The following is a 12,735-nucleotide window of genomic DNA, read 5'->3' as shown; positions in this document are numbered from 1 at the left end:
TTTCATCAAACGTGTTTATTGCTCAGGTTAGAAAAGTGGCAGCAGAACTTATTTACACACATGTACAGTCGGAGCGCCGAGCCGGACCAGAACCAGAACCAGTCCGGTCCTCCTGAAACCAACAAGCTGATCCTGGATCAGCAGCCGGCTGACCTCCAGTCCAAAGTCCTCCTCCTGGAACCACCAGAGCCTGCAGACACACAGAAGCTGCTGTCAGTCACCCTGGTAACCATGGTAACAGCAGTACTAACCACTTCCTGTTTCAGCCTTCAAAATAAAACTTTGAAGCTTGAAAATGAAATTTTAGGCGGCTGGACATGAATTTTTTTTATAAGAAGTTTCGCCTCTAATCCAAGATGCTTCCTCAGTTCTAACCGATGGCGGCGCTGAGATTAACGGGATTAATACTAATAATCTCAGTCAGATGAATAGAGATTAATATGAATAATGTCAGTGAGTTTAATAATCTCATTAATCTAATCATTGTGAAACTGCGACCCTTTTTAAATGCAAAGGTCCATTTGGCCCAATTGATCCAAAGTGTTACACACATTCTCATTCCAGCACTTTCTTTTACAATATTTCAAATTATCAGCGTAATTATCGGGGGGTGGGGTGGGGTTCTGATGTGCAGAATGTTTCAGAAATATTCTGGATACTCAGAACGTTCGGCTGGATTTTTGGAGCAAACAGATTAGTGAACTTAACATAAATAATCTAAAGTTTTTAACCTGATATTTCTATTTTACCATAAAAAACAAGCTTTGGTGGATCATGATGGTATTTTATGTTGTGGGTACATGAGTGTTTTTAAAAAGAGGTGAAGATGATGACAGATTCTTAGTTCTTGGCGTTTTTATGGCGTCCGGTTGGCTTTAGATGATGGTGGCGGTTTAGAGACGTTAAAACAAACCGAATTCAGAATTCAGTTTATTTCCAATTGAAAACATTTCAGAGAAAATTCATCAGATCATCCAGTCAGATTGATTCAAAGTTTTCTATCTAAGGAAAACCAGCTGATTGCATCGACTCATTGACTCTTCAGCAATCCCTCACACTAAGCATGCTTGTAGCGACAGTGGAGAGGAAAACCTCCAGCAGAACCAGGCTCAGTGTGAGCGGCCATCTGCTGAGGCCGACTGGTAAAGGTTTCACTTCCTGTCTGGAGCTTCATTTCCAGCAGGCGTGTCTCATATGGACCCGTCAGTTCCGCCATTTTTTGGCTTCTTTACATCGTTATTCTGAAAGGAGCGATTTCTAGCGACGGCGTTCTGACGGAACCAATCAGTGGATCAGAACCAACCAGCCCGGCTGACCTTTACTGCTGCTGACTCACTGCGGCGTCAGACGATCGTGGCGGCGCCGACGACTGCAGCAGCTTCCTGAGGACAAACACAGAGATGATGTGACCACAGCGCCTCTGATGACATCATCAAGCTCTGACCAATCAGCGGTCTAGTGGACTCACAGCTGAGGTGAGTCTCCTGTGCTGTTCGGTGGAGGAAGATGAGGATGATGAGGAAGTCGGACAGAGGGCGCTGGGTTCCTCCTGCAGCGCCTCTCGGAGGTGGGAGGAGACACAGCCGCTGTCGGAGCCCGTGGAGCCAGAGAGGCAGTGAGAGGAGGAGCCAGAACTTTCTGTGGCTGCAGACAGAGGTACAGGTGAGTTACAGGTGAGTGGCAGGGGGCGGAGCCTCAACGTGCGTGTGTGGTCATACTCATGGAGGGCTGACTGCTGGTCTCATGTTCCTGCTCATCTTCCTCGATGCACGAAGAGCCGAAGGAGGCGGCGGCAGGAGGAGCGGAGGAGGAGGAGGACTGGCTGCAGGAGGAAGAGGAGGTCAGAGAAAGGAGAGGGAGGAGCTGACTGACCTGCAGGTGGGATGCTACCTGAACATGTGCAGGTTGAGCGGGCCCAGCAGGCTGGAGGAGGACGGTCCTGATGCCGGCGGCTCAGCTGGAGCGCCTCTCTTAAAGGGGTGGGCGTGGTCAAAGGCGGAGACGGCGATGGAGGCGCGGGTTCTGGCTCCTGAAGCAAACAGATCCCGGTTAAGCATCTGTGGACCGGCTGCTGAGGCCCGGGTCGGCATCCTGCAGTGGTTACCATGGAAACCTGCACGTACCTCTGGCCTTCATGATGTAGTGAACGGCGCGGTCGCTGATGGCGGCGTCGCTGGGCTGGATGTCCATGAAGGGTTTGCTGCCGACGCCCATCGACAGCAGCTCCTTCAGACGCACCTCTGCACACAGAGAACGGAGGGATGAATGGAGGGACGGACGGACGGAGGGACGCTCCGTCTCTCCCCAGTCTCCACCTTTGTTGCGGGCGGCCTGGGTCCACAGGATCCGGGCGATGTCACCGGTCCAGGCGTGTTTGATGCCTGCCGTCGCAGCCTGCAGGATGAAGGTCTGGTTCTTGGCCGTCCTCCTCCTGAACCAGATCTCGAACCTGAGCCCGTCGTCCCCGCTGGACTCGGTCAGACCCACGTCTGCGGTCTGAAGGAGGACATGCAGCCGTCAGGGGGAGGAGCTCAGAGAGGGAGTCCAACAGAACCGAGCCAAAGTTCTGACCTTGAAGGAGTGTTTGTAGATGAAGACGTCCAGACCTCCCTCCATCTTTTTGGGTTTGCTGAACAGAAGCAGGTCCTCGAAGAGGAAGACGTGACGCTGACATTTCCTCCTGCCGCTGCAGACCGTGAACTCGTCCTGCCGGATCAGTTGACCCTGCTCCTTCAGGTTCACCTGCAGGGAGACCAGAACCGGGTCAGAGACCGGGCCGGCTCATCGCCGCCATCTACTGGAGCATAAAGAACGACACCGAGGAGAAACACTTCAACTCACGTCACAGTCTCTGATGGCGTCCATGGCCAGCAGGTCGTTGCCATGGCGAAGTTGGAATTTGACCATGTTGGTGGCGTCCTGCAGGGCGCTTAGCTCCGCCTCCTGAGCCACGTCCACCTCTTTGATGAGGTCAGAGAGGAGCAGCGCGTATTTACTCATCCTCTGGATGGGCTTCAGCAGGTACGACGACAGGTCCAGTTTATCACCCAGCTGCAGCTGCTTCCTCTGCCAACAGGGGGAGGGGCCAGAGATCAGAGCGGCTCGTCGGGGTCAGAGAGAGAGAGAAGGCCGCCGTACTCACCCTGAAGAAGGCGTGGCCGTGAGCAGCCAGCAGCGAGTCAGATTTGGGTTTGTTCTTGCTGTAAAGGGCGTAGAGGCTGAACTGCTCCTGCTGCTCAGAGGAAACACACAGTTAGAGCGGCGGCCGCTGCTCAGGACGCACCGCGCCCGCAGCGGCCGCCGCAGCGGCGACTGCAGTGATTTACACTAAATTAATTAAATCACTGCGAACGGTTAGTTTAGGTATAAATAACGATCTACTGGTTCATTCTTGGTGACTTTTCCTTTAAAAAAGGCGACAGAAAGACGGAGGAGAAGCAGAACTTTAGGTTCAAACTAAATCTGGAAACATCTGCAGGTTTTAAAGCATAAACTGTGTTTTCTGAATGGATCTAGAATCTGTTCAAGTCTTTAAACAGAACCTGAATCTCCGGTTTACATGGTTCTGTTCTCTACAGAACCATGTAAACCGGACCCAGAACCGCCTGCAGCAGAACTCTGGTTACTGGATCAACATCCATCTCCTACCGGGAGGAAGGAGGAGGGGTGGGGTTAGGGCTCTGCCATCTTTGGTTCTGGTTCTGAGCGATTGGAGCGGGGCGGGTCCAGAGTTAAGACCCAATGAGCAACATCCTGAACGACCAGAACCCTCAGAATCAAAGGGGCTGAACAGAAACGGACTTTTCAGATTTTTGGGGGAGTAAATATTGAAAACCTCCTTCCACTTTGCCGCTCAGCGTCGGCCTCATGGCTTCCTGTAAACTGTGGCGTCAGAAGGCGGCGGCTTACGTGTCTGAGGAAGCAGTGAGGCACCCTCAGCGGGTGCTTCCAGCACGCCTCCAGCTCCTTCAGGAAGAACTGGCTGTGGAAGTCCAGCAGCTTCTCCAGGTTGCCGAAGATGATGGAGCGTTTCCCTCTCAGGTCCTGAGGAAGGTCGGCCCGCTCCATCTCTGGGAAGTAATGGTGGATGATGAAGCGCAGCGAGCGGACGTAGTCGCGCTCCGTGGTCACCATCTCCTCTACGATGTGTCGTAATTTACTGCAGAGAATAGAAGAAGAATCTCCAGCTTGGTTCCAAAAAAGTAAAAATCAATCGACTGGACTTTGTTTCCAAGTTTGAAGACGTTTCTCTGCCATCAGGGAAGATTTTTCATTTCAAAATGTCAGAAATAGAGTTTAGTTCCAGGTTTAGTTCCAGGTCTAGTTCCAGGTCTAGTTCCAGGTTTAGTTCCAGGTTTAGTTCCAGGTGTAGTTCCAGGTTTAGTTCCAGGTTTATAAAGCGGAAAAAACACCAAGACTAGTTTTGACTTAGAAAACAAGCAGATTGAACCAGAAGAAAAAGGTTCTTTGTTGCTGCCCCCCCCCATCTCCTCTCTAACCACTGTCTTCTTTTGTCCATCAGGTGTAGATGCAGCGCAGAGTCTTGTCCAGAGGGGGGCGCTCTGCTGTGTTGCTCTGCTCTATAAACCTGGAACTAAACGCTGTTTCTGATATTTTGAATTTAAAAATCTTCCTGGATGGAAGAGAAACGTCTCTAAGTTTATTGGATTGATTGAACTTTTTAGGACCGACTGGATGACTGAGAAGCAGACATGGGAGTCAACAAGTCATCTCCATGTCATGGATTGGTTCTATTCAGCCACTGAAGCAGGTGAGTCCAATCTTCACCTGTGCAGGTTGGACTCACCTGGTTAACTGGCTGGTAGATTAAAAACATGACATGGAGACGACTTGTTGACTCCCATGTCTGCTGAGAATCTTCAGCAGCGTTTCAGGATCTGAACGTTTATCTGGATCCGTTTGGATCAGCTGGACATGTGACCAGAACCTCAGAGGAGGAGAAGGAAGCATGATGATGATGATGACTCACCTTCCTCGGGGGCGGCCGTCTCCTGCCGGGGTCCCCGGTGTCTCCGGGCTCCGAGGGCCCGCCCAGCCAGGAACCGGCGTTCTGGGACACAGGGTCCGATCGGCCGCCTCGGTGCTGCTGACCTCCAGGCCGCGGATGAACACGCCCGTGTTCCCTCGGCGCGGCGGCTCGCTGAGGGTCCGTGGATTGGCGCCGCACCGGGACATGTCAGAAGTTAGCGACGGGGAGTCGAAGCTCTGCGTCTTCCTCAGCTGCTGCCTCCTAGAGGAGGAGGAGGAGGAGGAGGAGGGAGGGAAGCTGGGGGAGGAGGGGGAGGTGAACCTGGGGGAGGAGTGGTTGGCGATGGGGGAGCAGACGTCCCGCCGCTCTGACTCCTCGTAGGTGGAGGAGCTTCGGAGCAGATAGCGATAGAAAGGTTTTCTCTGGGGGGCGGGTGGAGAGGGGGAGGCGCCGGGCTCCTCTCCGGAGGAGGTCTCCAGAATCCCCCACAGCCCTGACTTCCTGGAGGAGGCGGAGCTTGTGCTGACAACAGAGTTGGAGCGGTGCCTGTGGGCGGAGTCTCGTGTGCTGACCGCCGCCTCCATCTTCCTGTCAAACATCTTCTTGGCCTCCTGACACTTGGACCAGGCGAAGCTCCACTGGCGGAGGCCGCTCTCGCCCCGCAGCTCGCCTGCTTCCGCCTTCATCTTCTGGAAACGGCTCTCTGGGATTGGTGGGTGATTGGACTGGTAGTCTTCCAGGAAGCCAATCACAGCGCGGCATTTGTCTGGCAGCATGCAGTCCTCCATGGAGAGTCCAGCCAGCTGACGCATTCCCTCCAACGCCCAGCCATAGGCCTGCAGAGAGAGAGAGGAGGGTCACATGACATCAGGCTCCGCCCCCCAGCCACGTTTGGTAACTGAACATCGACAGACTTCCAAAATGTGTTAAACGGCAGGTTTTCAAACACTAAGCAGAAGCGAGGTCTAAGTGACGCGATACAACGCAGCTGACATCTTGAGCTCTGGAGATGCTAGCTGTCTATTGGCTGCTTCTTCCAAGCAGGTGAGCAGATCCACACCTGTGCAGATTAGCTTCACCCCCCCCCGCCCCCCCAGATTGACACAATATCCTGCATTTGGCTGAGAAACCTAAATTTATTAGCAGCAATGTCCAACTAGAGCAGATAGAGGATCTTACTTTATTAAGAACATAATGGGAGCTACGTTTAAAATAAACGGCTTTAAATCTGCGACCTGTGAAGTTTATTTTATAAAGAGAGAGAGTTATAAACCTTTACTGTCTCTCACTCTTTAAAGTTCAAAGAGCATCTTTATTTCACTTCCTTCTGAACTATTATAGGTAAGGTGTTCTGATTTTGAAATGTATATATACATACATGCATATACATATATATATATATATATGGATGGATCTCTCTGTGTGTGCTGTACGTTAACCCCCACCTACCCAACTGACAGACGGAATCTCTCTATCCATCAGCCATTCTCATCCCTCCCTCTGTCATGACGCGGCGCGTAGAGTCCTATCATGAAACAAAGCTTTATTGTGCGACCTGAGTAACGCGCAGTAACGGGGTGTCGGCAATAGTAACTGCATTATAGTCAAAGTAATTAGTTAGATTACTCGTCACTAATAAAAGGTAACGGCGTCAGTAACCCTAACCCATCACTGTTAGTCACGAGCCAATCAGAAGCCGAGAAGGTCCGGGTCGATTCTGGAATCTCTGGGATCATCAGAAACCTTTAGCTTCTGGTCAGTTCTGACCAGACGGTCACCCAGAAACCAGGAAGCTTCAGGTCAAGCCTGACCTCAGAACCGAAGGAGCAGTTGGACCTCCTTCCCACCTCCTCCTCCTCCTCCCCAGAGCTCTGTCAAATGGTTTCCAATGACTGGCCTGAGACCAGTGTGTCCTGGTTTTCCTGACTGTGAGGACAGCAGCAGGAGACAGTTTACCACAGCGTGAGACGTAACGGGCCCAGACAGCGGTGACCGGGTCAGCGCTCTGCAGACCGATGAGCTGCTGATGTGTCCCGACTGCAGCAGCTGCTCCGTTCCCACACAAACACACACTCTGCTGTGTTCTCATGACATATGGGGACATTTGATTAACTAGCATTCTTTGTACACGGCTAACCCAGACCCTGACCCTCCCTACTAACCATCATATACCTGACCCTCCCTATTAACCACCTATTAACCGTCATATACCTGACCCTACCTATTAACCATCATATACCTGACCCTCCCTACTAACCATCATATACCTGACCCTCCCTACCAACCATCATATACCTGACCCTCCCTATTAACCACCTATTAACCGTCATATACCTGACCCTCCCTACTAACCATCATATACCTGACCCTCCCTACTAACCATCATATACCTGACCCTCCCTATTAACCACCTATTAACCGTCATATACCTAACCCTACCTATTAACCATCATATACCTGACCCTCCCTACTAACCATCATATTCCTGACCCTCCCTACTAACCATCATATACCTGACCCTCCCTACTAACCATCATATTCCTGACCCTCCCTACTAACCATCATATACCTGACCATCCCTACTAACCATCATATTCCTGACCCTCCCTACTAACCATCATATACCTGACCCTCCCTACTAACCATCATATACCTGACCCTCCCTACTAACCATCATATACCTGACCCTACCTATTAACCATCATATACCTGACCCTCCCTATTAACCATCATATACCTGACCCTCCCTACTAACCGTCATATACCTGACCCTGCCTATTAACCGTCATATATCTGACCCTCCCTACTAACCGTCATATACCTGACCCTCCCTACTAACCGTCATATACCTGACCCTCCCTATTAACCGTCATATACCTGACCCTCCCTACTAACCGTCATATTCTTGACCCTCCCTACTAACCATCATATACCTGACCCTCCCTATTAACCATCATATACCTGACCCTCCCTACTAACCATCATATACCTGACCCTCCCTACTAACCATCATATACCTGACCCTCCCTATTAACCATCATATACCTGACCCTCTCTACTAACCATCATATACCTGACCCTCCCTATTAACCATCATATACCTGACCCTCCCTACTAACCATCATATACCTGACCCTCCCTATTAACCATCATATATCTAACCCTGACCCTACCTATTAACCATCATATACCTGACCCTCCCTATTAACCATCATATATCTAACCCTGACCCTACCTATTAACCATCATATATCTAACCCTGACCCTACCTATTAACCATCATATATCTAACCCTGACCCTACCTATTAACCATCATATATCTAACACTGACCCTACCTATTAACCATCATATATCTAACACTGACCCTACCTATTAACCATCATATATCTAACCCTGACCCTACCTATTAACCATCATATACCTGACCCTGCCTATTAACCATCATATATCTGACCCTACCTATTAACCATCATATACCTGACCCTATTAACCATCATATACCTGACCCTCCCTATTAACCATCATATACCTGACCCTCCCTATTAACCATCATATACCTGACCCTACCTATTAACCACCTATTAACCATCATATACCTGACCCTACCTATTAACCACCTATTAACCATCATATACCTGACCCTCCCTATTAACCACCTATTAACCATCATATACCTGACCCTACCTATTAACCATCATATATCTAACCCTGACCCTACCTATTAACCATCATATACCTGACCCTCCCTATTAACCATCATATACCTGACCCTCCCTATTAACCACCTATTAACCATCATATACCTGACCCTACCTATTAACCATCATATACCTGACCCTACCTATTAACCATCATATATCTAACCCTGACCCTACCTATTAACCATCATATACCTGACCCTACCTATTAACCATCATATATCTAACCCTGACCCTACCTATTAACCATCATATATCTAACCCTGACCCTACCTATTAACCATCATATATCTAACCCTGACCCTACATATTAACCATCATATACCTGACCCTACCTATTAACCATCATATATCCAACCCTGACCCTCCCTATTAACCATCATATACACTATATTGCCAAAAGTATTTGCTCACCCATCCAAATTATTGGAATCAGGTGTTCCAATCACTTCCATGGCCACAGGTGTATAAATTCAAGCACCTAGGCATGCAGACTGTTTTTACAAACATTTGTGAAAGAATGGGTCGCTCTCAGGAGCTCAGTGAATTCCAGCGTGGAACTGTGATAGGATGCCACCTGTGCAACAAATCCAGTCGTGAAATTTCCTCGCTCCTAAATATTCCACAGTCAACTGTCAGCTGTATTATAAGAAAATGGAAGTGTTTGGGAACGACAGCAACTCAGCCACGAAGTGGTAGGCCACGTAAACTGACGGAGCGGGGTCAGCGGATGCTGACGCGCATAGTGCGAAGAGGTCGCCAACTTTCTGCAGAGTCAATCACTACAGACCTCCAAACTTCATGTGGCCTTCAGATTAGCTCAAGAACAGTGCGCAGAGAGCTTCATGGAATGGGTTTCCATGGTCGAGCAGCTGCATCCAAGCCATACATCACCAAGTGCAATGCAAAGCGTCGGATGCGGTGGTGTAAAGCACGCCGCCACTGGACTCTAGAGCAGTGGAGACGCGTTCTCTGGAGTGACGAATCGCGCTTCTCCATCTGGCAATCTGATGGACGGGTCTGGGTTTGGCGGTTGCCAGGAGAACGGTACTTGTCTGACTGCATTGTGCCAAGTGTAAAGTTTGGTGGAGGGGGGATTATGGTGTGAGGTTGTTTTTCAGGAGCTGGGCTTGGCCCCTTAGTTCCAGTGAAAGGAACTCTGAATGCTTCAGCATACCAAGACATTTTGGACAATTCCATGCTCCCAACTTTGTGGGAACAGTTTGGAGCTGGCCCCTTCCTCTTCCAACATGACTGTGCACCAGTGCACAAAGCAAGGTCCATAAAGACATGGATGACAGAGTCTGGTGTGGATGAACTTGACTGGCCTGCACAGAGTCCTGACCTCAACCCGATAGAACACCTTTGGGATGAATTAGAGCGGAGACTGAGAGCCAGGCCTTCTCGTCCAACATCAGTGTGCGACCTCACAAATGCGCTTCTGGAAGAATGGTCAAAAATTCCCATAAACACACTCCTAAACCTTGTGGACAGCCTTCCCAGAAGAGTTGAAGCTGTTCTAGCTGCAAAGGGTGGACCGACGTCATATTGAACCCTATGGATTAGGAACGGGATGTCACTTAAGCTCATATGTGAGTCAAGGCAGGTGAGCAAATACTTTTGGCAATATAGTGTATCTAACCCTGACCCTCCCTATTAACCATCATATACCTGACCCTCCCTATTAACCATCATATACCTGACCCTCCCTATTAACCATCATATACCTGACCCTCCCTATTAACCATAATATACCTGACCCTCCCTATTAACCATCATATACCTGACCCTGACCCTCCCTATTAACCATCATATACCTGACCCTGAGCCTCCCTATTAACCATCACATACCTGACCCTGAGCCTACCTATTAACCATCATATACCTGACCCTCCCTATTAACCATCATATATCTAACCCTGACCCTCCCTATTAACCATCATATACCTGACCCTCCCTATTAACCATCATATACCTGACCCTGACCCTACCTATTAACCATCATATACCTGACCCTCCCTATTAACCATCATATACCTGACCCTGACCCTACCTATTAACCATCATATACCTGACCCTCCCTATTAACCATCATATACCTGACCCTACCTATTAACCATCATATACCTGACCCTGAGCCTACCTATTAACCATCATATACCTGACCCTGAGCCTACCTATTAGCCATCATATACCTGACCCTGAGCCTACCTATTAACCATCATATACCTGACCCTGAGCCTAACCCACAGGACAGAACTTCCCTGAATGAGAAGCAGCTGAATGTCCTCACATGTAGGATAGTTTATAAAACACTGCCCCCACAGTGTAGGTAAAACAGGACTGCAGGCACACACACACACCGCGTTCTGATGGTTTGAATTATTTATGAACGTCCCAAAAATGAGGAGGAGGAGGGGCCAATCAGCTGACCTCTGAGGATAGATGCATTCTCTGATTCATTCATCTAATTGATCCATTGATCCAATTGATTCATTGATCCAATTGATTCATTGATCCAATTGATTCATTGATCCAAATATCACACTGGATGTTTCTAAACAACAGATTCTTACAAGGAGGAAGAGGAGAAGGAGGAGGAGGAGGAGGAAGAGGAGGAGGAGAAGGAGGAGGAGGAAGAGGAGGAGGAGGAAGAGGAGGAGAAGGAGGAGGAGGAGGAGAAGGAGGAGGAGAAGGAGTAGGAGGAGGGCTACAGCCAGCCAGCAGGGGTCCAGACTAAAGACAAAGATCTTTCCGATTAGAAGGACTGAACAGAATCTGGATCCAAACTGTCTCCCTGTGGGTGAAGTTCTCAGTGATGATCAGAGCTGTTGTCTTCCAGCAGGAGGTGGCACCTCCTGCTGGAAGACAACAGAGGAGCAGAGAAACTCCTTCAGCTCCTGCCTGGGAGTCCCAACCAGCCGTCCCTCACTGGGGGCTGGATATTTTTAGAAGGTTCAATTAAAATGATTGGAGACTTATTGTGAAATATTTAAATCTGTTGGTAAATTTTAGACGAGGATTGTTGCCTTTATGAACAGCGATTAAATATTAATACAGAAAAACAGAGAAAAGTCTAAATAATAAATCAGCGGGTTTAATGAAAACATAGATGATTTTTTAATCTCATATGATCAACGTTATCAGCTAAAGCTGAATTTAAGTTAAACTACAAGAGCCACAGAGTTTCTGACCTTAAAACAAAAATAATTTAAACTTTGTTCATTTCTAAATACTTTATAAATCCCAACAACAACTGGAACATTTGAAGATACGGAGCAGCTGAAAGCTGCTGCATTCAGAAACCTACAGATTAGTAATCTGTGCAGAAACAGACTCTGCAGCGTCACCTTTAATCTGATCGCTTCCAATGTCTGTAGAACAACTTTACTGGAATACAAGACTTCCTGTTTTACTGGTAACCAGTACTGTTGATTGACAGGTAACCAGTACTGTTGATTGACAGGTAACCAGTACTGTTGACTGACAGGTAACCAGTACTGTTGACTGACAGGTAACCAGTACTGTTGATTGACAGGTAACCAGTACTGTTGATTGACAGGTAACCAGTACTGTTGATTGACAGGTAACCAGTACTGTTGACTGACAGGTAACCAGTACTGTTGACTGACAGGTAACCAGTACTGTTGATTGACAGGTAACCAGTACTGTTGACTGACAGGTAACCAGTACTGTTTATTGACAGGTAACCAGTACTGTTGACTGACAGGTAACCAGTACTGTTGACTGACAGGTAACCAGTACTGTTGACTGACAGGTAACCAGTACTGTTGATTGACAGGTAACCAGTACTGTTGATTGACAGGTAACCAGTACTGTTGATTGACAGGTAACCAGTACTGTTGATTGACAGGTAACCAGTACTGTTGACTGACAGGTAACCAGTACTGTTGACTGACAGGTAACCAGTACTGTTGATTGACAGGTAACCAGTACTGTTGACTGACAGGTAACCAGTACTGTTTATTGACAGGTAACCAGTACTGTTGACTGACAGGTAACCAGTACTGTTGATTGACAGGTA

At 48.5% G+C, this 12,735-nt stretch overlaps 1 protein-coding gene across 5 annotated transcripts in view; it reads right to left on the bottom strand.

Moving 5' to 3' along the window:
• plekhg4 (pleckstrin homology domain containing, family G (with RhoGef domain) member 4) overlaps nucleotides 1–12,735 on the bottom strand; it is a 53,102-nt gene continuing 40,367 nt past the window's right edge. For 3 of the 5 annotated variants that reach the window (XM_038304473.1, XM_038304477.1, XM_038304478.1), the window contains 12 exons: nucleotides 4,991–5,826; nucleotides 3,910–4,159; nucleotides 3,143–3,232; nucleotides 2,842–3,066; nucleotides 2,572–2,742; nucleotides 2,316–2,496; nucleotides 2,124–2,240; nucleotides 1,891–2,029; nucleotides 1,719–1,822; nucleotides 1,469–1,644; nucleotides 1,337–1,382; nucleotides 1–190 (listed from right to left, as the gene is read on the bottom strand). In XM_038304473.1, the coding sequence (XP_038160401.1) occupies nucleotides 1,344–1,382; nucleotides 1,469–1,644; nucleotides 1,719–1,822; nucleotides 1,891–2,029; nucleotides 2,124–2,240; nucleotides 2,316–2,496; nucleotides 2,572–2,742; nucleotides 2,842–3,066; nucleotides 3,143–3,232; nucleotides 3,910–4,159; nucleotides 4,991–5,826 (2,328 nt within the window). In that variant the 3' untranslated portion in view covers nucleotides 1–190; nucleotides 1,337–1,343. Of the gene's footprint in view, nucleotides 191–1,303; nucleotides 1,383–1,468; nucleotides 1,645–1,718; nucleotides 1,823–1,890; nucleotides 2,030–2,123; nucleotides 2,241–2,315; nucleotides 2,497–2,571; nucleotides 2,743–2,841; nucleotides 3,067–3,142; nucleotides 3,233–3,909; nucleotides 4,160–4,990; nucleotides 5,827–12,735 lie in introns of all 5 variants that reach the window. The other 2 variants (XM_038304476.1, XM_038304474.1) reach the window with 2 other exon arrangements.

This window comes from Cyprinodon tularosa, unplaced genomic scaffold, assembly GCF_016077235.1.
Source record: "Cyprinodon tularosa strain WSP-4 unplaced genomic scaffold, ASM1607723v1 ctg534, whole genome shotgun sequence".
Classification (NCBI taxonomy): domain Eukaryota; kingdom Metazoa; phylum Chordata; class Actinopteri; order Cyprinodontiformes; family Cyprinodontidae; genus Cyprinodon; species Cyprinodon tularosa.
This window is presented reverse-complemented; position numbering and strand designations above follow the sequence as displayed.